Source organism: Anopheles arabiensis, chromosome 2, assembly GCF_016920715.1.
Source record: "Anopheles arabiensis isolate DONGOLA chromosome 2, AaraD3, whole genome shotgun sequence".
NCBI lineage: Eukaryota > Metazoa > Arthropoda > Insecta > Diptera > Culicidae > Anopheles > Anopheles arabiensis.
In genome coordinates, this window is record NC_053517.1 from 110,601,498 (window position 1) to 110,628,351 (window position 26,854).

The following is a 26,854-nucleotide window of genomic DNA, read 5'->3' on the forward strand; positions in this document are numbered from 1 at the left end:
AAATGTGTGGATGTGGATGAGTTATTTTGAAATGATTTACGAAACATCGTTTGAATAATACCGACACAGTGTATAAATTACAACAAACCATGTCTGACGCTGAAACCAACTTCAATAGATTGAATATCCATTAGATTTCGTTTGACCCATATAGCAGGAATATCGTTCCGTATGTAAATAGACAAGCGTTCTGGCCTGTTAGACAAGAATCCTTTACATTAGCTGCTTTTTCATTTCAATTATAAGGTTTTTACACAACTTACCATACATGTCTCGCTCAGAAACGATCAGCATCGTGCCACGTATCACGTATCAAGGGATATAGTAAAGAATTTTTACTACACATCAAATTCCTGACGTGCTTTCTTGTGCGAGATGACGATGTGGCAATGGGCGGATCTTTAATCCTAGGACGATTAGCAAAAGAATCTCTAAAAGGGCGACCTATTATCGTTTCTCCCTCCCCCATTCGTTCAAATGATGGATCACACCATCATCTACGTCACCATCTTTCGATGACTCAATTATTCTACCATTGAGAGTTGTGACCCGATTTCGTGTCCTGTGTTGCGTGCAGCGGTAATTTATGCACTTCTCATTTCGATTCGTGTCGTAATGCCCTTTGCCTTTGCTCACTGATCTACCCCATGGCCCTTGCTTTTACACGTACTCCCCAAGTCGAACCGAAGCCAAGCTCTGACACAACCAAAATGGTTCGGAATTTATTTTGAGATAAATTGAAAATGGCTAATTGAAAGGGGGAAAAGAGGTGAACCTACATCTTCATTTCCGCACATCAAACAGGACGACACCAGACGGAGAACACGAGATATTGTTGTTGTAGCTGCGGCATGTCAAAATTCGTTAAAAGCATTCACTTTGTGTGGAAGTTTTGGTGCCGCTGTTGCAGTCTCTCATCTCAATTTCGCCACCAAAAACTGGCAAAGGTGACAGAAGAAGTAATTCTGAAAACGAAAGTGAAAAAATCAAACCTTCTGCCTCTCATTTGCCATTCTGGTAACACTCTCACACATTCTCTCTCTCTTACTCGGGACGATCGGTTTCTTTGGGTTCATTCTTAGTGTAGATCGGTTGCTTTCCAATCTGACACAGCACCAGCTGACAGTCGTTTCGATACGATCGAGCCGATCGGCAGTCGTCGGTTCAGTAGCACGTTTCGAAAGAATTGATCGATCTTCTTTTCTGCGCGACAACAACGATCATCCCCAAACGAACCCCCCGAAAAACCTCTATTGTGTGTTACGAAACAACGAATCTCTTAGACTCTCGGCGTGTGCGTGCGTTTTACACGCCAAAAGAACGTCCTGCTCAGCAGCCGGTGAGAGGTCGGTTATTTGATCGTACGCGCGCGCTCTTTGCCGTGCGTGCGTTTATGTTTATGTCTCAGTACGACATGGGCTCTGAACCAGTGACGATCATCCGTGCGTCCGTGGCCGTCGTACACTCTCGCCGTCCAACACTGCCGTAAACATAGACCGAGTCGCTGTCGATTGCTTGCTCACCCACCCCCGGGGGTGGCAGTTTTTACGCGCTTTTTTAAGGCAGCTCGACTCACCATATTCTCGCTTGTTTTTGCGGTTCGAGATAATGGACCGTGATGGAAGTGTGACGAGTGATTCGGCAAAGTGAGGCACCATTTTTATTGGTTTGATCGATCAATCGATCGACAATCATCGGGCGGAAATGTTGAATGTGAAGTGAAGAAAGGATCCATCGGCCACGTGTGTTTGAAGGAAGCAGTTGCAATGGAGACGCCCAGTGGTTCTCGATGTCAGCAGTGAAATGTGTGTCAGTGGCGTGATCTCTCCCCATAAAAGTGATCTCATACAAAGTGTCCTAAATGTGTGCTGTGAGTGTGTGGCGTGGGCATTTGTTAGGTGTTTAAAAGCAGCATTTAAAATCGAAATCCCCGGGCGAAAGTATCGAAATCATTAAAATTCGACGTTGACTCAGGTCGTACCAAGTGGGATGAGAGGTGGTGAAAACTCAGTGTGTGTTTGTGTGTGTGTGTGTGTGTGCGTGCGTGCGTGTGTGTCTATGCTCCGTTGCTGTCACGCGCAAGTGTAATCAACAAGTGAGCTCCAAAGTCAACGCCAGCGTCGGCCGATCGTTGTTAATTCGCACCGAATTTCCTCTATTTATATATACCCCGTTACAGCGGGAGCATCATCTTTTCCACTCGCTAAACGGGGCAGCAAAGCGATAAAACCCACAGAACAAAAGGTGCAAGGGTGCAGCGCGGATTGGAGTGAAGGTGGAAGGAATCACGCACGCACACGTTCGTTCGTTCGTTCGCTCGCTCGCGGTGCTTTAGTACCTTTGCTTTTCTTTCGTTTTGTTACCCATCATTACCAAACGGACCCGACGACCTGCCTGTGTTCGTCGTGTTGTGTCTACGCCACCCTAAATCCGTAGTGTTGTAGTGTTCAGTGTAGTTCTCCGGCTGTGGCGGCGGCGGCGTGGTCGTTGGAATGGAAGGTTGCCAACTAGAGCACCTCGTCGGTTAGACGCTGCAGGAACCAACCGTTGTATGGGTGTGTGTGTATACGGTTTGTATGCAAATCTGTTTGCCAACTGCACCGACAACGACGAAGAACAACCATCGTCCGTATTCCTTAGTGCTTCGTCATCACGCTCGGCGGCATGTCCGCGCCCGGGCCTCAGCCACCGCCCTCCGAAATCACAGCCGAATGGACCGTACATGCACAGCTTACCCTTTCCTCGGTACCATCCGCTTCTAGCGCTTCTACCACTAGCAACAACAACAGCAGCAGCCGCCCTTCGGATGTTGTCCCGCCACCATCCGAGGGATGCACCGAGGGCGAACCGGGGCCAGTTCCAGGACGAAACCCTGGGAGTGATGGGGCTGACGCACCACCACCACCAGCAGCATCGGCCACATCCAGCAGCAACAGCGGCGCGGTTGGGAATCCAGTGAAGGTTGTTTATAAATTTAGCACGGCTGACCATCCGCTGCAACAGAAACCGTCCACGACCGTGTTGTCCACTGGTCCACTGCCGGGTGGCGGTGCTGGTGGTGGTAGTAAGAGCAACGTTATTTTTAACACCGATCCATCATCACCTTCCTCACCTTCGGTCACGCTCGCTCAGGTGATTTTTGCTTTTGAGATACTTTCCTCCACCAGGCGCGTGTGTGTGGAACATTTTGTCGTCCTCACCAGCGCGTCGGAAGGTGTAGGTGTTATTTGGGGCATTTTGGATGCAAATCACACACACATACGCTCCCACTGCCCTGTCTCCTTTTTTTCGATCTCCGCATCGGAGTGTTTTGCTGTATTTTGCTGTGTGTCCCCGAATAGTGCTGCCACCGCCTGGTGTTGATAGACCGACTGTGCATTCCATTCGTGTACGCAAGAAGTAGCAACAAGGACAGTCGTCGTAGTCCCTCAGCTTTTTTTTAGCAGGACGCCAACACAAATACCGCCGTTTTTAATCTCATTGCCCCACCAGACACAAAACTATCTATTGACGCTACGCTAATATACGTGCCTCCCCTTGCTTCGTTATGAAACACGTGCTTTTAATGATATGTAAATATTTATTAGAATTTCCCTCCCCCACCCAGTATGTTGATATTTCGCGATTTTATTTTAATCCTCCTTCGCTCCCTTCGTTTCTACCTGCAATAATAAGATATAAAAATACATTCTGCAAACGAAATTTATTTCGTCATAAATTGAAAGTTATTTACGATGGTGGTGTGGGGAGACCCATCGTTCTAGTTAAAGTGTCTCATAAATTTCTATTAAAAAAGGTTTTGTGTAGAAATAAACGCTTCTTCATACACACTGCGATGAGTAGGGAAATGAACTGCTGACTGATTTAGCTTCAAATGTATGCTGCACGGGCCGCTCCCACTTGATGAGGGATTAATTAAACCGCTGGCTGTAATAGTCGCGTTGACAGAAATAAGTACTTGTTGCTACGAACGAATGGAAGCAGTAAGTCGCTGCGATTTTGTGCAAACATATTAATAACACACAATCATCATCATCATGCCAGACTCCCACTGGTGATGGACCTCCTCCGCCGGGTGTCGAGAATGCAGCCCAGCTGTTCCCCAAGTGTACCAGCACCTGCAGCATCGTGCTGACGGCTTGCACCGATCTTTTGCCCACCTCTGACTCGACCCAACTAAATCTCCCGATCATTGTCAACAAGTGTGAATCCACCAACAACATTGTGGTGGACAAGAGCACCAACTTCCCTGAGAAGGTAGTACGCCGCGAAAGGTGGTTTTTGATCTCCATTTGCTCATGAGTTGATCATGCTTGTCTCTGTGTGTGTGCATTCCCGATCCAGTCCCCGAACAATTCCAAGGATGTGAGCTGTCAAACGAGCGACTGGGAAACGAACAGCAAGAAGGAAGGGACGGAGAGCGGTGCCACCGCTACGGGATCGATAAAGCGGCGTGGAATTCCACAAAAATCCACCACCGATGGCTGTCTTCTGTCGCCACCGCCAAGAAGACGGGAGGATAATAGGTTCGATTCGGTTAGTAAAAGGCTGCGGAGTTGCGGGAACACAGAATTTGGCTCATCTTGAACTTTGTGTCCTCCCTTTGCAGCTGATACGGAAATCCGTCTCACCACTCATCCAACCGCTCGTCTCGCCGAGCAACACGATCCGCTCGCAGCAATCGAGCGTCCGGGGCGATACGTCCGCCGCCAAGAAGAAACCCCGCACGGTGCACATCGACGTGTACTGTACCGGGTCGGATGCGGAATCCGGTTCGGACTGTGGTTCGTGCTGCTCCTCGCACGAGGACGCCAAATCCCTTCCTTCCTCCGGTGGTTCGTCCGCCTCCTCGTGCCACTCGTCGGTGTCGTCGGGCAGTCGGTTCGATACCAGCCACATGATGGAGCTGAAGGCGGCGGCTACAGCGGCGGCGGCGGCGGCGTCACACACCCAGCCGAATGGAGACGCCGACCCAGCACAACACCACCCCACTGTGTACGAGTCGGAGGAGATGCGGGTGCGTCACAAGCGTGCCGGAAAGCATGAAATGCCCAGGCGTTTGATGCAGCAAACTATCGGTATTAAGGAGTGAGAGAGGCTTTGAGTGATAGATATTGGCTTTTCATACACGATTGTTTGTGTTTTGTTGCAGATCAAAACACGCTTTCCACCATCGGCAGCCTGAAAAGGACCGGCTCGGCACGGCACGGACGCCCCCGGAGAAACACCGCCACGGACGAGATCACCGAATCGAAGCAGATCCTGTTCAGCAAGCATCTGGGCGAAGATGTGCCCAAGCAGGAGCAGCAGCAGACGGAGGAACAGATCCAGGACGCGTTCAGCACGTACTTCCGGCGCGATGTGAGCGACGACGCGATCAGCTCGAACTACGCCCTGTCGGCCGATCGCTCAACGCGCCGTGACGTCACCGGCAGCAGTCTCTCGAGCGCGTTCGCCTGCGGTGGGTTCTACGAGGACGACGAGGAGGCGGAAACGCGCAGCAAGCTCAATCGGAGCGGCACCACCGCCACACAGTCGGACAGCTTCGAGTACGAGAACAGTGAGGATCGCTACCGCATCCACGAGATGGAGCGCGTGTGGAAGCAGCAGCACTGGAAATCGCCCTCCGTCGAGCGACGCCTGCTGCAGATGCACAACCCGTCCGTTCCGCCCGGCGGCGGGTCCTGCCCTCCGAGCCCGGACAATCTGACCGAGTCGGATCACAGCTTCGTGTACGACGAGGCGCCCCATCCGCACGCGTCCAATCCGTCCCTGGCCGAGTACAGTGACTCGAGCCCGTCCACCGTGAAGAGTGCGTCGCAGAGGGGCGGTGGAGGTGCGGATGGTCCGAGTCGGTCGCTGTTGCTTCAGCAGCAAGCCGTCCTTGCGGCAACGCTGCAGCAGAAGCGCGAGTTTTCCCCGGTCGAAGGCTACACCGACGAGTACCTGGCGATTGCACGGCGCTTCGGCAGTCTGATCACTGGCCGCCGGAAACCCGGCACCCACATGGGCCCGGTACGCAATCCGGAGTGTCCGTGCGAGCACTGTCGGCGCTGGGTGCTGGAGCGTGACTTCATGGGCGTCTCGGGAGGTACTGGTGGTTTGCGCGAGCGTGCCCTCTCCGTCGATGCGTCGGGCGAACGTGGACCGAGCGGCATCGTCGATATGCGCCGTCAGTTTCACCTGAGAAATGCGTTCGTGCGTGAAGCTTAGCTAGCCCCCCCGAAAGGAGGATGCCTTTATAGTGCATTTGTTAAACACTAACGTCTATTTGTAGCTTTCCTCCAAAGTGTGTGTGTGCGTGTTTATGCTCAACGATCGTTTTTAGTAGTAGGATTAACTGTCCGATCACTTTCCCTGTAGAAAATGAAGTCGATTGCGAGCAAATAAAGAGAAAATACATCATGTGAAGTGTCAGAGCGTCTTTTTAAACCATTTTTGCTTCCTTTTATATCGTCCAGCAATTAATGTTCTCTCTGTTTTCTTCTTCTCATCCTTCAATGCAGGCTCAAGGTCGCCTATCGGAATCATCGCGCAAGCTCGACCTGCTGCGGAAAGCGCTCGAGCTCCGGCGGCTGGAACTTCCCCCGGACTGTCCGACGGCACAGCAGCTGAAAGCGGAGCTGCAAAATGTGCAAGCGTCCAGCCCGGGCCCGGTCCAGTACACGATGCGCAACTCGTTCCGGGGCAGCGCCCAGGGCCGGCCCGCCCACAGCCAGCAGTCGTTTAGCCGGTGTGCGGCCGTCACCGGCAAGCTGGAGGTGCGGCTGATGGGCTGCCAGGATCTGCTCGAGGACGTGCCGGGGCGATCGCGCCGCGACAAGGACGCCGGCTCGTCCAGCCCGGGCGATCTGAAAAGCTTCGTCAAGGGCGTCACCAGCCGCAGCTCGTCCAAAAGCTACAGCGTGAAGGACGAAACGTCGTCCGAGATCATGGCGGTGATCAAGCTGGACAACATCACGGTCGGCCAGACGTCGTGGCGCCCGTGCTCGCAGCAGGCCTGGGACCAGCGGTTCAGCATCGACTTGGACCGGTCGCGCGAGCTCGAGATCGGCGTGTACTGGCGCGACTGGCGGTCGCTCTGTGCGGTCAAGTTCCTGCGCCTGGAGGAGTTTATCGACGACATACGGCACGGTATGGCGCTGCAGCTGGAACCGCAGGGCGTCCTGTTCGCCGAGATCAAGTTCCTCAACCCGATGATCTCGCGCAAGCCGAAGCTCCAGCGCCAGCGCATGATCTTCAACAAGCAGCAGGTGAAGAACATTCCGCGCGCCAAGCAGATGAACATTAACGTGGCGACCTGGGGCCGGCTGCTGAAGCGCAACACGACCAGCAGCGGCAGCAGCAGCGGTCCGACGACGGCCGGTGCAGCTGGAGCCGGTACGCCCTCGCCGGGCAGCGCAACGGCACCGATGGCGGGTATGATGGCAAACCAAACGCAACATGGGTCGGCGGGCACAACCACTCCCTCTACGCCCGGCTCGTACGATCCGCTGCAGGACGATCCGGTGGAAACGCTGGGAGAATCGGCCGACCATAACGTCGTCGGACTCGGCGGTGGACGTCCTCTCGGTAGGTTGAAGGGAGGGGGGATATGCCGAAGACTAAGATGTCGATTATCAAACCAGAAGCAGACAAGGCTTACAGACACAGAGGCACAGATAAGGAAGGAGTTGTTTGGTTGCTACATTGTACAACGGCAGGGGGTTTGTTTCTAGTCACTACGCACGCGATTAGAAATCCCCGCGTTAGTGTTTAGTCATGAATTTTGAATTTTGCACCAGCTTAGATGTATTTCCAAGAAAGTGTTTAAAAAAATGTTTATCACTTAAAGCTCCCTACCTTAAAGCGATGAAGTTAGCAACTGCATTCCTTTCAAGGCCTTGTATCTGTTCTCTACACAACGCCATGTGTCATGTACTGTAATATCTCTTACATCACGAGAGGGGGGGGGGAGTGTACGCGCTACTGGCTTCCCCACATCCCACCCCTCTCGTGGCATCAACACAACGCCAATTGATTGCAACGGTTTGTGTTTTTTTATCTGCTTGTAGGTATCCACGGAGTCGGCGTACTGCCGGAAAGCCCCTCGTCCCACTCCCTGCAGAATCAGGGCACACCGATGGTGGGGCGGCCCGTTCCACCGCCACAGTCCATCAGCACGCCGTCCAGCTTCCGGCAGCCGAAAAAGCAACCGATGCCATCACCGCGGCAAGCGACACCACCAAAAATCGATCCCGAGGTAAGCACCGCCGCTGCTGCCCCGTTAACGCTCTTCCGGGTATATTTGTTGGACACGATACAAGGATTTGGCGCGCGAGACGCATTGTCTCTTGTCGTATCGCTTCGGTGAAATGAAGGAAGCTTCAGCAGACTGTGTATACGCAGAAACCGTCCCCAAGGGTTTCCGCAACGATCATCGTCTCTCTCTCTCTCACTGTCTCCACACTGTCGTCCAGCTTACCGCTTATCGTGTTTGTCTGCGTGTGTGTGTGTATTTTAGCGTTTTTTTTTGTATAGTCGTTTCTTTTTCCTTCGTCGTTTACAATCCCTTTTCTCGTGTCACCATACCCCCCCCCCCCCACCGTTCACAGGGATTTGCCCCTTATCTTTCTTATCGTTGTATCTCGGGCACATGCTGTAAAATATCGACACAGTAGGACGGCGGAAATGTCCCGCACTTTCTGCACTTTCGTAGCCAGTAGCACACACCGGTCAGCGGCAACACAACACACCAGAGCTGGCAGGCAGGTGAACTGGCCAAGCAGCAGCAGCAGCAGCACGTTCGTTTCCTGGGCTGTTTACGGGTGGCATCGTTTTCCGTGTGTGTGTGTCCGTGTTGTTTGTGGTTTAATAGTGGGGCGTTACAGTGCAAGAGATGACGTTGAAGCGGCGCCACGCACTGTTCTACAGCCCCGATCGGCGGCTAGTACGCGGTGGCCGGGTGACACTCACCCTCACCAAGGAACCGACGATTCGTGGCATCGAACTGCCGCTGATCATTTCACGGTGGAGAAAAAACAACCCGGTCGGTAGTGGAATTCAGTGTCCCGGGGAGGATCTTTCGGGAATTCTTCCATTTGAAATGCACACACTTCCTTCTCTCTCTCTCTCTCCGTCCCTCTGTTTTCTTTCTCCGTCTTTACTCTTAAACGGAGCGTTTCACTGTACCTTTCCCTTCTCTTTCTCTCTCTCTCTTCATATATCTACCCCCTTTTGATGCACAGTTGGAGTACGCGTTAAGCAAGTTCGATTTCCTTCACCAGCACGATAGTCTTGGTGGTGTTAGTTTGTACGATAAACAGCCACCGTTGCCGGTAACACCGCCGCCATCATCAACAGTCGCCAGCAGTGGATATATAAACAATTGTGATAGCACCAACAACAACAACAACAGCAGCAACTACATCGAAGATGACGAAGTGCCACCGTTGCCAGCCACACCGCCCCCAGTGCTTCGTTCCACCAGCCAAATTAGTCAGCCGGCGGGCGCGCTGGCGGCCGGGGCAACCTCACCAGCAGTATTACAAAAGTCCCTGTCCGGGGATCTACTACGTCCGGTGCTGTCGATGCCACCGCCCGTACTGTACGGCGGCGGGTACAACCGGGACAGCTACTACAGTACGGTCTCGTCCACGGGCAGCCCGATCGTGGAGGAACCACCGTCGCCGGCCCCTAGTCAGTACCAGCAGCAGTACGCACCGTTCCCGGAGGATGATCTTACGTACGACAACATCATTGAGGTCAGAAGTGCAACAACAACTGCAACAACAACGCAAGCGAATGTGTGCCAAACAACCCAATTTGAACTCGCGCGCGCGCACAAACACTCATCCTTTGCTTTGCCTCATTTGACTATGTTTGCTATCATTTGCTCTGTCGGCTTCGAAATGCATCCATTTTTGTGTTTTTTGTTCCATTTGGCAGTTTACTCCTATTGTTGTGCGTCTTTTAACCTGTGTGTGTTTTTGTGTTCTTTTCATTTTGCATGTTTAATTAATTGATCAGTCTTTTAAAGTTTTGGTCCTCCGAAACACACAACTTGATAAATTCGTTCACTGTTGTTTTGTCCTTTGTTCTGTCCTAGAAGTTCAGTGTAAAACACGCACGCTTTGATCAAATAACAACTACACGTGGTCCACATAACTTCGTTTTCACAGAGAAGATTTCCGTCAATCGCGCGCGTAACTGCATTCCATGCTATCATGCTGTTGTGTAATCCAAGCATCCATTGATCTAATCTTGTGCGTTACTAACACACCCCTAAAAACACACACTATACTCACACAACTCCAAATTTCGGGAATAAAATCGAGTCAGAAAATGTTATGACCCTTTTCTTAACCTTTTAATACATCTCAACCGTTTTGTTTAACACTCATCCATTCCCTGTGCGTGTGTGCGTCTTTCGTGTCTTACTTCATGTCTTGTACGATTTTACCACACTTTCAGCCAATCCTTTTAACCTGCGTTTGTCTTTTTTGAATTAATTTCTTCCCTTTTCTTTTGCTGTTGCTGTTATTTGCTGCTGTGTTTGGTTGTTAAAGTTCTTACCTTTTTGTATGTGTGTGTGCCGCTTCTTTTTCTCCTTACACACACTTCCGCATATGTTTGGTTTTACGTTTACTGTTCTTCTACCGGACTTGCTGCTTCTTCTTCTTCTTTCTCTTCTATTTCGCTGTGTTTTGTTGTTTTTTTTCCTGTTTAAATCATTGCCCATTTTTCTTATGTTTTGCAGCTTGCCGTGCCACTTTTGTACCGTTTTTCTAACCTTTTGCTTTCTCTTCGCCTCACAGATCCTTCCGTTCGAACAGCTCACGATCGGAGGCAATGTGGTGCCACCGCCACTGCCACCCCATCACCATCATCCGTCGGCCACGCTGATGAGCCAGCAGGCATCGCTTGCTGCGGCGGCCGCCCTCCAAGCGCAACAGCAGCAGCAACTCTATCAGCAGCAGCAGCAGCAGCAGCAGCTTCTACTACAACAGCAGCTGCAGCAACAGCAACAGCAACCAGCAGTAGTACCACCTTCCCTGTTGGCCCAGCAACACGCTGCCGCCGCCGGTCAAGCATCCAGTTCCGGCATGGTTGACGTTGGTGCCGCATCGGGCGCCGTCGGTCCGCCGGTGAATCGACGTCCGGCCGGTGGACCGGCCCGTGCCCTCCAGTATCGGGACAGCGCGTACGAAAGTCGCCGCCAGTCGCAGGCGGGAGCGATGGCGGGTGCACCGGGCGCTGGCATGTGCATGGACAGCTTCCGGCTGCTGAGCGTGCTGGGGCGGGGCCACTTCGGCAAGGTGATACTGGCGCAGTACAAACACACGGGCGAATATTTCGCGATCAAGGCGCTGAAGAAGGGCGACATTATTGCGCGCGACGAGGTGGAATCGTTGCTGAGCGAGAAGCGCATCTTCGAGGTGGCGAACACGATGCGCCACCCGTTCCTGGTGAACCTGTTCTCCTGCTTCCAGACCGATGTAAGTATCCGTAGAGGGAGTGGGGGAGAGTAATGCAGAGAATTGATTGTTATTTTCTCATTTCCTCAGCAACACGTCTGCTTCGTGATGGAGTACGCGGCCGGCGGTGATCTGATGATGCACATCCACACGGACGTGTTCTCGGAACCGAGGGCCGTCTTCTATGCGGCGTGCGTCGTGCTCGGTTTGCAGTATCTGCACGAAAGCAAAATCATCTACCGCGATCTAAAGCTGGACAATCTTCTGCTGGATACGGAAGGTACGATGACGCGAAGGCGCCTGAAAGATAAGCTCAAAACAGTGGATTAACAAACGATATGTTTCCAATTCTAATTGCTCCAGGTTATGTAAAGATCGCTGACTTTGGTTTGTGCAAGGAGGGTATGGGTTTCGGTGACCGGACGGGTACGTTCTGCGGTACGCCCGAATTCCTCGCCCCGGAAGTGCTGACCGAAACGTCCTACACCCGTGCCGTCGACTGGTGGGGTTTGGGTGTGCTGATCTTCGAGATGCTCGTCGGAGAGGTTTGTGTCCTTTTTCCGTCCCTTGAGAGGAGAGTGATATTAATCATACATTTTTGCCTTGTCTTTGTGCAGTCACCATTCCCGGGCGATGATGAGGAGGAGGTGTTTGATTCGATCGTCAACGATGAGGTTCGCTATCCCCGGTTCCTGTCGCTCGAAGCAATCGCCATTATGAGAAGGGTAAGTTGAGTTGATTCTTTCTCGCTGAGATTCGTCGATTCGATTCCAATTGGATTCTAATTGTAACATTTGCACACAGTTGCTGCGTAAGAATCCGGACCGTCGGCTCGGGTCGTCCGAACGCGATGCCGAGGACGTGAAGCGGCAGGCCTTCTTCCGCAACATTGTCTGGGACGACCTATTGCTCAAGAAGGTGAAGCCACCGTTTGTGCCAACGGTTGTAAGTATCTTTTTTCTTCCACCCCACCCCGTGGAGACTTGCTTTTAATCACAAGCATCGATCCGTTTTACGCAGCGTTCCGCGGAAGATGTGTCCAACTTTGACGAGGAATTCACGTCCGAAAAGCCCGCCCTAACGCCACCGAAGGATCCGCGCGTGCTCACCGAGGTGGAGCAGACGTACTTCAAGGACTTTACCTACATGGCCGATTGGTGTTGAGAGAGAGAGAGAGAGGAGACAAGATGAGGACGCTTCTTCGTCTTCTTACTCGATTGTGTTACAGCTAGCATATATTGTAAAGAGAAAATAAGAGGCGAACACACACACACTCCAAAACGCGCGCAAACCCCTCTCGATGGCAAAATGATCAATAGGCAGGGACAAACACAAATGAGATGGGAACGCGCCGTGTCTGTGTCTGTGTGTGTGCCTTTAAACGATGGATCGCAGGGTTTGCCACTGCGCGGAACGTTCTAGATTGGAGAAGAGTAGTAAAGGGGAATTAGAGGATGGGTTTTGGATAAGAAAAAAAGCAAAAAGCAACAAACGTAACACCACACGTTCGATACGGACACATACGGCGACGGCAGCAGCAGCTTCGTGTTAGATAAGAGATAAAAGTTTACCTGTTACGCGTACCGCGAGATTAAAGAATAATGCCCGGTCGAACAAGATTGGATAAAGAAGCTCCACTTCTCCTCTAACCTATTTTGGTAAAGTGACGAGAGAGGACATTCAAACAGCTCAACTCGCACCAAGTGGCAATTGGTTTTTCTTTATTTACACGTTTGTGTTTTCCTTACTAATTCATTCACACACACACACACACACCGTCGTCCACCGTTCACCACTTTCACCACTGCGTGTAGTTTCTGTGTAGTTGTGTTTTGTCTCTTTTGTTTGTGTGTTCTATGTCCTTTTTGGTTGTAATTATTGTTTATTAAGTGGTATTTCTCCCTTAACATACGTTCGTTTCCATTATCCTGTTGTAATAATTGTGCAGAAAGCAACACAGTAAAACAAAAGTAGACTGAAAATCCTCCTCCGCATCATACAAAAAAAAAATGGAAAACACAAAGACAAATGTATGCAAATGGTGTATGTGTGTACGTATGTGTGTTTTTTTTATAAAGCAAAAACAATAGAACACACCAGAAAGCACAGCACTAAACAATGTAACATGATAAGAAAGGAAAGAAACGAGTTAAAAAGAAGAGAGAAAAAAAGAGCAAATAGGGCGAGAGAGAGAGAAAGGGAGAGAGAGAAAAAAGAGAAAGCTGTTAAATTGCGCTAGTTAGATGAAATTAGGTTTATTTCTCTTGTAAGTAGGACTTATATCTATCTCTATTATATATATAAATACTTGTTACGTTTCACGTGTTACGTTCAACATACATATATATGCGCTAGATAGAAGAAGCTGTGTTCAAGTGTGTGTGTGCGTGTCTGTGTGTGTTTTTCTGGGACAAGTCGTGTCCCGATTAAAAGCGCATCAAAACACACTCACACCCACACGCGCGGTGAGGAATCGAAAGCTACAGTAATGTGTTAGGGCTTCAGTACAGGTTTATTTACAGGTAACATTGTGCATATATGTGCGTCAGAAAACCCGTACCCCTCCTCTCCCTCCTCTCCTGTTATGCCAACCCCCTTTGGGTGGTATGCTGGGAGGGTTGGGGTTGAGTTGATTTTTTTTTTTAATTCGCGATGATGGAGTTGATGCTGTATTTAATCGATTGTGTTTGAGACGGTGTGTGCGTGTGTGTCTGTGTGGGTCTTAGTGAGTGAGTATTTGCCGGTAATTAGAGAGAAGAACAAGTGAAGGGATAGTTCCCACACAGATGCACACATACACACCCACACACACACATCGCATGTATCGATGTGTATTTTTGATGATCAAAAAACACCAGCGCGTGATTAGTTATCGGAATACATTGTACAATGGTTATTTAAAGTCAACATATTGATTAACTGTGTTTGTGTTTTTGCTTATTTATCTTTATTGCGCCTTAATGGCGCCTACTCATATCATCGGTACTATCTCTTATCTTTGCTGAACTAAATTGCTTATTTATAAAACGCCACACAACAGCACACCCAAATGATGGATTGATGGTTTGCAACGGGTAAGTAACGAACAGTGCGAATCGAGTAGATGTTCCTCTGTTTGTGGCCATTTTGAAAGAAAGAGAAAGAGCACTCCTCTTTAGCACAAAGGATAAAAATTGCAAATGGCGACAGTGATGATCTCCCGATCACGCAAACTGGTATAAAAAAGGAAGGCGTATACTAAAATCCTGACAACATCATAACTCCGCCTCCTTTTTAAGTGTTGCGCTAACCTCCTGATGGTATGTGCTCCTGTTACTTGGTTCGGGTTTTCCTTCTCGGAACACGTTCGTGGAACGGGATTGTTCTGATAGTGTCTTCGTAACTCCGCCTCTTTTTTTAATTGGATGGTAGTAGTAGTAGTGTACAGGCGGGATCTATTCGACGGACGTGCTACCTCCTGAAACTATGTTCTCCTGTTACTTGGTTCGGCTTTACGCGTACAGATTTTTCAAAATTCCTTCTCGGAACTCGATCGTGAGACGGGATGACTTCGTAACTCCGCCTCATTTTTTAATTGGACGGTAGTGGTAGTAGTGTACAGGTGGGATCTATTCGACGGACGCGCTACCTCTTGAAGGTATGTTCTCCTGTTACTTAGCTCGGGGTTTCGCGTACAGATTTGGCGAAATTCCTTCTCGGAACTCGATGGTGACTTTGTAACTCCGCCTCATTTTTTAATTGGAGTAGTAGTAGTAGTGTACAGGTGGGATCTATTCGACGGACGTGCTACCTCCTAATGGTATGTTCTCCTGTTACTTGGTTCGGCTTTACGCGTACAGATTTTTCAAAATTCCTTCTCGGACCTCGATCGTGAGACGGGATGACTTCGTAACTCCGTCTCAATTTTTAATTGGATAGAGGTGGTAGTAGTGTACAGGCGGGATCTATTCGACGGACGCGCTACCTCTTAAAGGTATGTTTTCCTGTTACTTTGTTCGGGTTTTCGCGTACAGATTTGGCAAAATTCCTTCTCGGAACTCGATCGTGGAACGGGATTGTTGTCATGGTGACTTCGTAACTCCGCCTCTTTTTTTAATTTGTTAGTAGTAGTAGTAGCAATACAGGTGTGATATATTCGACGGACGCGCTACCTTCGTACTTCATATAGATATTTACACACATGGGTAAAATTGTTTTTGTGAGATGAGGTATTTTTTATTTTATCTTTGTCATGAAAACGCATAACACATTCAAACCTAGGTTTGACAGCCCTGCTATACAATCAGCTGTTTTGCTTGCAAACCGCTGTGTCGTGCATTCAAAACGAAGACCGTTCTATTTCATTTTGGTGCCTGCTCACAGCCCGTCCCCGTCCTCATTCGTAGCAGTTTACCCTTCGATGGCAACTTTTGAGCGATTTCTTTCAATCCTGGCGTCATCCGGTAAAGAAGTACCGTTGAACTACCATCACAGATCGCCAACACGATACTCGCCGGCTTTTGACCATCGGGCAGTGTGATCGTCTCTCTGCACTGCTTCAGCTGCACCAAATTCAATGCATTTGTCGTCAACGCAGGAATGAACAGGTCGATCGGGCCATCCGGTTCCTTTCTCGCTGTTAGGTAGAACATTTGCAGCCGCTTCTCGTACGTGTACTGCACATCGTGCATGTGCTTTTCTGTAACGAACACAGAAGGAAAGAGGTCAGCTATCTGTGCTAAAGAGACGAAAACGTTTTGCTTCAACACACAATCCACACAAACCTTCTTGCAGATGAATGTAAACACGGCAAGCACCGTAACAGAGCGCATCATCTTCGCACCCTAGTGTGTAGAAGACTTTGATCTGCAGAATAACAAAACATACTTCGTTAATGCTACGCTGTACCAACTATCACCACATTAAACGTACAATTTCGTGAAAGTTTACCATTCCATCGCTGTGCTCACGGGAAAAGCCGGTCCGTTGTTTTGTTTACAGTGCGCCAAACGCCGTGCAGCAGCGGTTTGACGTTTCTGCTTCATCCGAACTGTCAGCCGCACCTGCTGCTTGCCCATGCAGCAAATCTTGCTCGACTCTGTTCTGCTCGAAATGGGAGACTTCAGCGACTTCAATTCGACAGCAAGCGATGAACTTTTTAGTCATTTTTGTTAGTGTGTCGATTAGTTTCTTCAATTCTTCGTCATTTAATTTCGGCCAGCGGAACGAATATGCTACGAACTCAGATTTGTTCGACTCGCGACTATTTTTTTATTATAATTACAGAATAAGCAGTATTCAATATAAGTATTAATCTTTGTTTTTTTGTTGTTGCTTCTTTTTCATCATGTTTCTTATGGTACTGTGTTTGTGTTTTCTTTTCTGTGTTGTACGAGGGGATTGTTTCGTTCTCACCACTCCCACCACCACACCTCTTGCTCGTGCTCGATTTTGATGAAAGAACCACATTACGATTGGAGCCACCTTCAGTGTTATCTTCTGTTTGGACGACCACTGCTGCTTTGACTAGATTTACTATTTATCCTTTATCCGCTGCCCTTCATCTTACGCATCTTACGCCTCATTTTAAGCCAGATTCCGCTTCTTAATGGCTCCCTCGTGAAATTTTCATGATGTGTTGTGTGGAGTGTGTGTTTTTTGTTGTATTCTCCCTCCTCTGCTTGTCCTAATATATGTATATATTTCTTATAGAATCTTCAATATTTGCTTCCTTCCTGATCCAATGTTTGTGTTAATTTGAACGCATCTTGGCGCGCTTGTAAAGAGGGTAGGAGGAGCAAGGGTTAGGTTTATTTGCATGTTTTTTTTGTTCTTTTTGTTTCATAGCAAGCTTTTTGTAAATTTTCTGTTTGGTTTGTTGGTTTTGAATAATTACCCTCTTTCAATAATGATAACGCACCACCTCACTTTATGCGTTATACATTACTTGTTATTACTAGTCTAGAAAAATAGATTTTGTTGGATTTTGTATTTTGTTCACTTGCTGTACTCTCTCTTCTTCTTATTTTCTTGTCTGTAAGTGTGAAAGTGTGTATTTTTCTTCTTTTTTCACCTCAGCCATGTTAATCTCTACCGTGTTCCTTAATTTTTTGTGTTAATCTATCGTTTAGACTTTCATACATGCTCGCACATGTATATACACACACACACAGCTTTCCTTTGCTTCTTTGTGTTCTCAACTTCAGTAAAGGATAATAATTTGTATATCGTGTTGCTCTTTATTCGCCAGGGCGGGCAGGAGGGATGTGCGACGGAATGGGACATATTATTCGATAATCATGCTTCCTCTCTTTCCTGCGCCTCACGCGTCGTTCTATGGACTTTCTTTTTCAAAGCAAAACGCCATTTCTTTCCACTCATTTCAGCTCGTTCACCTTTTCCTTTCGAATTTGCACTTTTCAGCCTTTCGGTGACAACGGTCATATCTTTATTGCAACAACAACCACCGCGGGTCACACGGATCTACTACTACTAGAAGCGCTCTCCCCTACTAAGTCATCATTATTACTATACAGCTTTATTTATTACACAGGAAAGTTGTTTTCTTTTCTTTTTTCACATTCATGATCTCCCCCCTCTCGGGCTAGATAAAGTCGGAAAAGGTGGAGATTGTTAAGGGGGGAGTTAAGGAGAGGGCAAGGAATGCACTAGGCTAGTACTATAGAGTAAGACAATTAGGACTAATCCCCCTCTTGCGTGTACTACCACTCGCTGTCCTAACGCTATTTAACAATGATTGTGTGAAATACGATCTGAAACGGATTTGCGCCTCACTCACTCTCTATCTTTCCCTTCCTCTAGTATAACATTGGACACACATCGAAGCACGATCGTTCTATTATCGCTGATAAGATGTAGAGAAGAGTAATGGATAGGGAGGGGGGAATCGGACCATCTTCTAATAGTATTACAGGGCAGAAGAGGAATGCACACGACAAACATAACATAAAGATATATTAAAAATAAATATACACAAACGGTGCTTCGGCAGCAGCATCCGCATGGGGAGGAAGGGGAATATGGAGCTTAATAAATGATATGAATTATGCCGATCTTAACGCAGACACACACAAAAAAGCCATATAGTTCCGTTATCAGCTATGTACATAACAGTGTTCGTTTCTTCCCGGCGGTTCCTCCTAACTAAAACATCTTCCCGTCCTACATCTCGTTGTTCTTTACAGGAAAAAGGAACGAAACAAAACCCTCCCAAACGATAAGCTTAAAATCACACAAATCGATTAGCATTTGCAACACATTTTATACTAAACAGAGCGTCGTGTAGCAATAACAAATAAACTCAAAGTCAGTGGATGCACGCGTCCCCATTTGTCTTTGCCACCCCGTAACCTTCCCTAGGCTTCTACTGGCACGCCGAGGGGGGGTTGATAAAGCCGGTGACCGTGGTAGATAACATGTGAGAGGATGTGTAGTGAGTTGTGTGTGTCTGTGTGTCGCAATTGTTGTAAACGATGTAAACAAACGAATTGTAAGCTAAACATAACTCTCTCTCCCTCTCTCCCTCTCGATTAGGATATGACGTTTCATTCATAAAGCACGCTTAAAACAAAAGCCAAAAAGTCGTTTGAGCGAACAGCACACAAAAACACAAAATTTGCTCTTGTCTAACTTAAACAACTAAATCACAATAACCTTTTCCGCTAGTTACAAGTTAAAATCACCTCTTTCGACGGGAATGGCCTACTACTGTGACCGACTCCCTGTTTCACTCCGCTCTATCTCGCTCTCGCTCTCGCTCTCTCTCTCTCTCTAACATGAAGCGCACATCTATCATCCTATGATCAAATATTGCTGTTACGTTTCCGCATTGAGTCTTGGTGTGTCTGTGTTTGTTTGTTTGTGTTGCTTTCTATAGCGTTAGCTGCATTGCTGCCTACAGTGGAAAAGGATGCACAAACGATACGCCATGATAATAGTAATTAGAGAATGAAATGTAACCGAAATCGTACCCTCAACACGTTAGCCCTTGGTGAGAGGAGAGATGGTGCTTTCTTGTTTGCCTGCCCTGGTGGTTGTTCTACGTTTTCTCTATTATGTAATACGTGTGAGCAATGTCGTACTAAATCACTATTTGAGGGACTATTTATCCAATGCTCCGCCATTGCTGTGCTTTGCTTGGTTTGCCTACACATGCTACAGGCCAACGGGGACGACGACATCGTAGGTCATCGCACGGGACAGAGTGTTTTCTCCATTATTGCAATCTACTATTCTATCTACCCAACAACATGTATGCGCCTTTCCGTTTTCCGACAAATTGCTGTTCTGTTCATCTTCTTGCACAGACGCCTATCAACAAGTTTCACTGGTGTTCCATTGTATGACTTTATCTAGACCTAAACGTTTCGTCCTTCTACGAATGTATCATAATTGCCAACATACTTTCAGTACCTTCTTGCTTATCTCCTTCGGCCTGGAGTTGTGCGGGAAAACATAAACAGCACTGGCTCAAACACACACACACACACACGCTCCTTGTTCGTTCGTCCTTACGTCTCTATCACTTTCGCTCGTTCTTAGTTGCTAATTTCGACATGCTTTTGGGCATGCTTTAGGCCGCTTCTTGCTGGAAAGCTTGCCACAGCCACTAGCAAATAATACTAAACAACAAACAACCGTCTTGTACCTCGCCTGCTTCGGTTTTGACGCTTTCGGTTGAGCTAAGCACTGAAGGGCCAGTGTTACCCTAGCCACCAAAGCAATCGTTTTTCGATCATCTTCCCCTGCTACGTTCGATCTAACGAGAAATGTGCGTGTGTGTGTGTTTGTGCAGCACTGGATATGCTTCCCCGCACAGTTAAAACCCTAGCAGTTGCTGATCAAAGTGAATAGTTCTCTACCGTGCAGATGGGTTTGTGTGACCTGAGACTAACAGTGCTGCTCTCCCCCTATGCTGATCGAATGAATGGATGCTCTACCTTCAACATACACACACACATACAGATATACAGATACACTCACACAACACTAATCTGCTGTCAATACTCGAAACGGAATGGACTGATTTGATACGAGCTTTCTTAATCGCTTCCCGGATGGAACACCAGCGCACAGGGGATGAATACTAGCGTTGCCTACTGTTGGACGTGTTGGTGTGCTGGTTTGTCTTCTAGCGGCCCTACTTTGCGTGTATGTGTGTGTGTGTGTTCAAGAGCGGCCCGTTACTTCCACGGGCACACTCACTGCAACGGAAGGAATCGCTTTTATTGCAAATTGGAATGGATTGGTTTTGCGCGTCCCGCACTTTCGTGCCAACACGGACAGAAAATTGCTCACGAGTCGTTCGCCCATCGATTCCCCTTTTCTCGTGCCTAACAAACTGCAAAGTGCTAGAACCCCCCCCTGTGCTCTACTTCTTTTCCCACTAACATAATATATAGAAAATGTACTACACTCAGAAAATGGTACGTTAGCTTTTGCTTTGTTTTACTACCTCCTCGTCCTCCTCCTCGGCGACTGTTTCTACTTCTCCCACTTCAGCGACAGCTTCACATTGAACGGACGAAAAACGTGTAGAGATTGTGTTTCAACTTTTTTAGTTTTCTATCGAAAGCGGGATGGAATCGGGTTCAAACAGTTCGAAAATGCCTATCGAAAGGCGTAAACGCTTGCGGTTCAAACAAACAACTTCAGTTTCCGCGCGAGCTGTGATCGGCATGCAACTCGGTTCAACGGTTTCGTATAAGTCCTTTGCCTGTCCTGTATTGTTGTGTGAGTGTGTGTTTTTGTTTTGTTTTTTTGGCTGGTACTTTTGTGTGATCACACCAAGGTGCAGCAACTAACATACAGATGCATTTATGCAAAACGACATGTGTAAGAAATGGACTTGTGTGAGAAACGCTCGATTCATTTTGCCTACTGACTCGGCCGCCGTACGCTCACTCTACTACTTCGCCAGCGTGACGTGTAAAACTAGATACTATCCTTCACTTTACTTCCACCGGTCGGCCGGTTTATCGCACATCTTTTTTGATAATGGTATGAGTAGTTGTAAAATGTATGTAATTTGATAAGATTACTTTAATTTTGCACCCTCTACCATCGCACGATAATGAGGAGGAAGGGAGGTAGCATCATACAGCTTACCGTATGACCCCAACATCCCCCCCCCCTTCCCCACACGTATCGTGCCAGATTGGCCATGATGGTGAGTAGTAGTATCCCATTCACTATCTAGAGCGGTAGAAGAGCGTTCGCGGCATGACTCTATTAATGCGTATGTCTCTAGTGCCTCTAGTGCCTCTATCGGTCACTGCTACTCGGTCGCGAGCTTCTAGTTCTACGTCAATGTATAGGAAAAAAGCATCTCATCAAAATATCAAGCAAACTTCTTGATAGAAGGGATGGATTCTGCATCGTCGGGCCTGTGGCTGTGTGACCCCTCACACGTTCCGTTCAAATGACTCTTTGCAATTCTCCCTGCGATTCTGCCATTCCGAAGGTACTGATGGGCTGAAGAAGCTGACGAGCGTATGAAGATTGCAAAAATCGCTGTACTGGGCTTTTCCCAGCTCTCCGTCCCTCTGGCGTTTCCGCTTCCTTGCGCCACCGGCAACCCGACTGTGTACTGTACGCGAGATGTCCTTTACTTACCGCGGTTAAATGCTGCAACGGAGGCAGATTTCGGCACAAACCGCTTCCGGCCCGTGAACGGCCTCGACGAACACTGAGCGCTGCTGAGGCCACGATTGAACGCGTATCATTTGCGTGGTCCATTCGTTGCCGTTCCGGTGCCGCCGGTCAGTGGCCTTTGTCCTCCCTTGCCACCAGCAAGTTCCGCTAAAATAGAGTTTTACATTATTAATATGATCGTTAAGATCATTCAAAGCCACATCTTCTAACAAACCTTTCATCTTTTCTGCCTTTTTCAGCTCGCGCATCGCTCGGCCACGCTTATCCAGGATCAGTTTATCGACACGCACGAAAATTCCGTGCTTTGGGCGGCAATCGAAGTACTGGATGCCTTGCACAGTACCGTCATTTTTGCCGGTAGGCGTGTCCAGCTCCACACCAATCCATGTTCCTCCCTGCGGAAGGAAATCGTTCATAGCACAGCGATAATATAAAATATTTCTATCGTCTTCATCGTGTTGTATCCGGAGAATATAATTACCTGGAAATGTGTAGCGCCAACGAACGCTATCACTCCGCTGGTGTTATACGGTCTTATTAGCACGGACTCGCCCACAACAACCCAATCCGGAATGATCTCCTGCTTGCCCGGTGTCGAGGAGAAGCTGCTTTCCATCACTAGACAGAAATGGGTTGGATACATTGTTAAACAAAATTCGATTGAAGCAACCAACACAATCACATACCATCTGAGGAGTGTTTGGTGTTAGCTGAGCTATGATCGCTTTCTTCGCTTTCATCAACCATCTGCGTGGAGTCGCTCATTGTCGTCGTCGATTCGGACTGACTCTGTTCGCCGCCGAGTCCTTCGTCCTCCTCCGATGCTTGCTGCTGCGGCTGCTCATCTTTAGCAGCGTCGAGTTGGGCACTGCTATCGTCAAATGCTTCGATATTGGCATCCTTCAGGAACGGGTTGACACGCTTCGGCATTTCACCGAGCGGGGCCCGCGTCGTGGGACTGCTGCTATAGCTGTCCATGCTTTCCGCCATCAGCGTGTGCTCAGAAGCGGTCGTTGAGGTCGTCGGAGAGGTCACTGATTCCTCCTCCGATTTGGCATTGGTGCTGCTGCTAGTAGACATGATTTGTTCTTGCATTTTGTTGGACGGTGACATAGTATCTGAAGGCATAGGAAAGGTCCCGTTCATTAACAAATCGTCCTCCGAACCTTCCGGATCTGATGCCCACTCACCTGGCGTTTCTCCGACGCTCATTGATCGTATGGAATAGGTGTCATCGTTGGTGAGGTTACTGCACGATACGGCCTGCGATCCGTAACCGCTTGAGGTGGACGAGCTCATGCTAGGTGTCATGGTTTGATACTTCGCTCCAGGGCCACCTGCACTGCCGCCAGAGACTGGCGCCGACGAGATTCCACCCATCGATGCTGACTCTGCCTTGGTCTTGCTTGCAAACTTTCCACCAGCCGAGTTCATGCCTTCACCGCCGGCCGATTGACTGCGCTTGTCGATGTCAATGAACGATTCAACCGTGTACGATGATTTCATCTTCGACAGCGACGGCTTCTTGCCCATCGGCTGTTCGTAGAAATCGTTGTATTCGGGATAGTCCGGCTCGCTGAAGTGGTCTTCACCCTCTTCCTCGTAGCAAATCTGCTTGATAAGCGGCTCCTCATGTAGTGTCGTCATCCGTTGAGCCAACTTACTGGCGGCTGGGGACGCTATACAGTGGAATAATGACATTGTTTAGAATTGGAAACAACTTCGTTACTGGTTTTATTAAAAGAAAAAGTTTAAAAAAAAAAACAGCTACATAAATCAAACAGACTTAACTTTCAAACGAATAAGTGCTGAAGAAACAAACAACAATCAAACAAAGTTAGACAAAAAAATAAACAACAAAGAAAGATCAAAGAATACTTAAAACAAAGGAGTTCAGCAGTAACGGAAAGCATATACGACACACTGCAATTGGGCTACATACGTTTAGTTGGCTGAAGTCGCAAGGAATTCAGATTGATATTGAGATTGAGGAATGTGGGACGAGCTGCATTCCATTCGTGAGAGCGTGTGTAGAATGTAAAAGTATGGTGGGTAAGTAAGTGATGGAAGGAAGAGATTTATGATGTATTATAGAGAGATGGCACAGCTCTTTTGTTAAATCTTTTCCGAAACACTGAATCAGTTTTAACAGATTTACTACAGGAGACGAAGTTCCGAGCATTGCGAGTTGTACACGTGTGAAATTTAGTATTACCACAAAAGGATATTTCAAGTACTCTAACACCATTACAACAGTTTGCCCAACTATCACAAGTAGGACAGACGATACATCAAACAAACGTCAAGGTGAGCTGGAAGAACGTCTAAAACACGACACAACGACTCTATCACAGTACACGATTGATGCCTACCTGCACCGTAACCCGAACTGGACGATTCCTCGCCGTTGTTGTTCTTCATCTTTTGCCTGCTGTTCGCTGTTTCGCGGGTGCTTTGCGCTGTAAGAACCAAAGGAATTAAGTGTTACTGTATAGTATAACTTTCATACGCGTAGATAGTAATACACACCATTGTTAAGACCCATCTTCAAGTCAGCGTACGATTCCGAACGTCCAATGCTCAACAACGATTCGAACGAGGCATCGAAGAATCGCATCTGCAATTAACGAAAGAACAAGCATTAGACATCAAAGAACAATCAAACCCGGAGTGTTTCGGAAATGTTGTTGAAGTCGATATGTTCGTCGCACGTTCGCGAATACTACAGTCGACAATCTGAAACAACACCGTTTCTACTTGAGTAACGACAAAATAAAACATTTTTCCAAACACGTTACCGAAACTGAATTACTACTACAACAGCATACACAAAACAACACATAAAAGCCTTGATTGGAAAGCTTCCAATGAAAGCGCGAAAGCCTGAAGAATAGAGGAAAGACACGCTTAACGTTGAAACTGCAAAGTGCAGTATCATCCTTTCGTTTTAATCGCGATTGAGAACAACGTTCAACGTCAAAATGAAAATTGAAAAAAGGGAAAAATATGAAGGGAAAAAAGTACGACGTAAAAATGAGAAATCTAAGAAAAATACGTTCCTTACAATATCTACCAAACTGGATTCGAATTTCGTTGTAAAGAATAAAGAACAAAACAATAATTCATATTCTTCACTAGCTAAACAAACATCCAGAGACACAGTCTAACAAAAACGAAACACGCTTTTCCATCTAGCGACCGTCTACTTACTGTCCTCGAGGTGGTGAGACTCGTACTAAGCTCCCTGGCATCTTTTACGGCCTTTTTTTACGGGGTTTAATTATCAAGATTTCGCGCGCACCCGCGTTTTGTTTGTACATTTTGTACGAACGGTAAAGGAGCGCCCCCCGCGAAAAACGGGCATCATTTGTCGATGAGCAAATTTACAAAATGCAGCGTAAAAATTGATGTTTTGTGGATGAAGGTTTTCATGTAGGTTGTGAAAGAAAAGTAGCATTTGAGGGAAAACGGTGAAATTTTGAAATGCATTTGCAGGTGCACAATAATAAGGAGTTTTGTAGTTGCATTGAAGCAAACGGATATGCAACATACACGCATACACACAGGAAAAGAAGGAGTTATATGTTTAAGAATATAGTTTAATTTGTAAAAGGGATGGGTAAAAAAGCGCACATTGATAAGGCACACAGGACAAATGTGTTTATTATTTTTTTGTGATTGCAGAAGACAGAAGACAGAGAGAGAGATAGACAGAGAAAGAGAAAGAGAAAAAGAGACGAAAACAATTGTTAGACGAAATTTACACCATAAACAAAACCAGATTAACAAGAGGATAATACATCATGGTAACTTGGAAGGAAGAAGGGATTAAAAAATTCAGGTTCAGAGTTTAAAACGCATGGATTTGGAGGGGTAGCACACGAGCAATAGTAGCAGCAATAGCAGCAGCAACAGCAGCATTAGCATTAGGGAGCGAACAAGGACGATTTAGGACAGAAATTGCACGATATGCCTTGCACCGATGGTACAGAATTAGCGTATGTTATAAATAAAGACAGAAAAGAAAGAAGTTATTGCATTGTAATGCCCAAAGCAAGGCGCGCATGATGGTAAGAAGGAAAAAAACATAGGGGAAAACATAATCAAATTCGCCAGATTAGATTTGCATGAATGCGATAATATGCGGAAACACACACACACACAAACGCGCGCGCGCGGTGTAGAGTTGGTGTGATATTAACAATTTATGGTGATTTGCTTGCTGATGAAAATGCCGATCGAAACGAACTGTGCACTGTGGCTATAACAAAAAGCTGGCTAATAATTGGTTGATTTTTATCCGTCCGCGATTCGCTGGAAAACCCCGAGACCGAACCGTTGCCAGAGAGAGTCCACCAGAGCGAACTGCGTACGCGCAGCACCGCGCAACGCAAACGGCTCCTGCACATACTCATAAAAACCAGCAAACTTTAAAGCTTCTAGTAGCTAAACTAAATAGTAGAGCGTACGACGGCCACACGCTCGTACGAAACGAAACATACAGAAAAACAAAGCGCTGCCATCAGAGCGCAGGACGGAAGGCACGGGAACGTGTGGTGTTGGTTTGACGTGGAGAGTTGACGATGGGAAGCGTACCTGTGAGAAGTTCGGCACACTGGCCGTCTTGCGCATAGAAAGTGCCGGTCCGCGGACCTGTTCCAGCTCCTTCACCGCAACGCTCTGTCGTAGCCGATCAAGCGTCAGAATGCTCTCCACGGCCGATACTCCTTTGGTATATTTTTCTG

The 26,854-nt window shown here is 47.7% G+C and overlaps 4 protein-coding genes across 14 annotated transcripts in view; 2 read left to right on the top strand and 2 right to left on the bottom strand.

The window, feature by feature from the left end:
- Positions 1-14,371, top strand: part of LOC120897508 (serine/threonine-protein kinase N) — a 61,915-nt gene extending 47,544 nt beyond the window's left edge. For 4 of the 5 annotated variants that reach the window (XM_040302461.1, XM_040302459.1, XM_040302460.1 and 1 more), the window contains 9 exons: positions 6,507-7,572; positions 8,055-8,242; positions 9,228-9,743; positions 10,797-11,477; positions 11,547-11,736; positions 11,820-12,001; positions 12,074-12,181; positions 12,261-12,401; positions 12,477-14,371. In XM_040302461.1, coding sequence (XP_040158395.1) covers positions 6,507-7,572; positions 8,055-8,242; positions 9,228-9,743; positions 10,797-11,477; positions 11,547-11,736; positions 11,820-12,001; positions 12,074-12,181; positions 12,261-12,401; positions 12,477-12,620 — 3,216 coding nt within the window. In that variant the 3' untranslated portion in view covers positions 12,621-14,371. The remainder of the gene's footprint in view (positions 1-6,506; positions 7,573-8,054; positions 8,243-9,227; positions 9,744-10,796; positions 11,478-11,546; positions 11,737-11,819; positions 12,002-12,073; positions 12,182-12,260; positions 12,402-12,476) is intronic. The other variant, XM_040302463.1, reaches the window with a different exon arrangement.
- Positions 839-6,411, top strand: LOC120897509. Its single transcript, XM_040302464.1, has 5 exons — positions 839-3,132; positions 4,045-4,257; positions 4,345-4,536; positions 4,610-5,078; positions 5,153-6,411. The coding sequence occupies exons 1-5, from the start codon at positions 2,665-2,667 to the stop codon at positions 6,211-6,213; spliced, it is 2,403 nt and encodes an 800-aa protein (XP_040158398.1). The 5' UTR covers positions 839-2,664; the 3' UTR covers positions 6,214-6,411.
- A 1,275-nt stretch (positions 14,372-15,646) lies between the features above and the next one.
- LOC120898455 lies at positions 15,647-16,474 on the bottom strand. Its single transcript, XM_040304328.1, has 3 exons — positions 16,368-16,474; positions 16,220-16,301; positions 15,647-16,134 (listed from the first exon to the last, which is right to left on the bottom strand). The coding sequence occupies exons 1-3, from the start codon at positions 16,386-16,388 to the stop codon at positions 15,797-15,799; spliced, it is 441 nt and encodes a 146-aa protein (XP_040160262.1). The 5' UTR covers positions 16,389-16,474; the 3' UTR covers positions 15,647-15,796.
- Positions 16,475-17,209: 735 nt separating this feature from the next.
- LOC120898454 (kinesin-like protein KIF13A) overlaps positions 17,210-26,854 on the bottom strand; it is a 29,833-nt gene continuing 20,188 nt past the window's right edge. For 4 of the 7 annotated variants that reach the window (XM_040304322.1, XM_040304321.1, XM_040304323.1 and 1 more), the window contains exons 6-15: positions 26,706-26,851; positions 25,320-25,370; positions 24,639-24,726; positions 24,482-24,568; positions 24,052-24,114; positions 23,300-23,788; positions 22,796-23,227; positions 22,591-22,727; positions 22,324-22,504; positions 17,210-22,256 (exon numbers count right to left, since the gene is read on the bottom strand). In XM_040304322.1, the coding sequence (XP_040160256.1) occupies positions 22,177-22,256; positions 22,324-22,504; positions 22,591-22,727; positions 22,796-23,227; positions 23,300-23,788; positions 24,052-24,114; positions 24,482-24,568; positions 24,639-24,726; positions 25,320-25,370; positions 26,706-26,851 (1,754 nt within the window). In that variant the 3' untranslated portion in view covers positions 17,210-22,176. The remainder of the gene's footprint in view (positions 22,257-22,323; positions 22,505-22,590; positions 22,728-22,795; positions 23,228-23,299; positions 23,789-24,051; positions 24,115-24,481; positions 24,569-24,638; positions 24,727-25,319; positions 25,371-26,705; positions 26,852-26,854) is intronic. The other 3 variants (XM_040304325.1, XM_040304326.1, XM_040304327.1) reach the window with 3 other exon arrangements.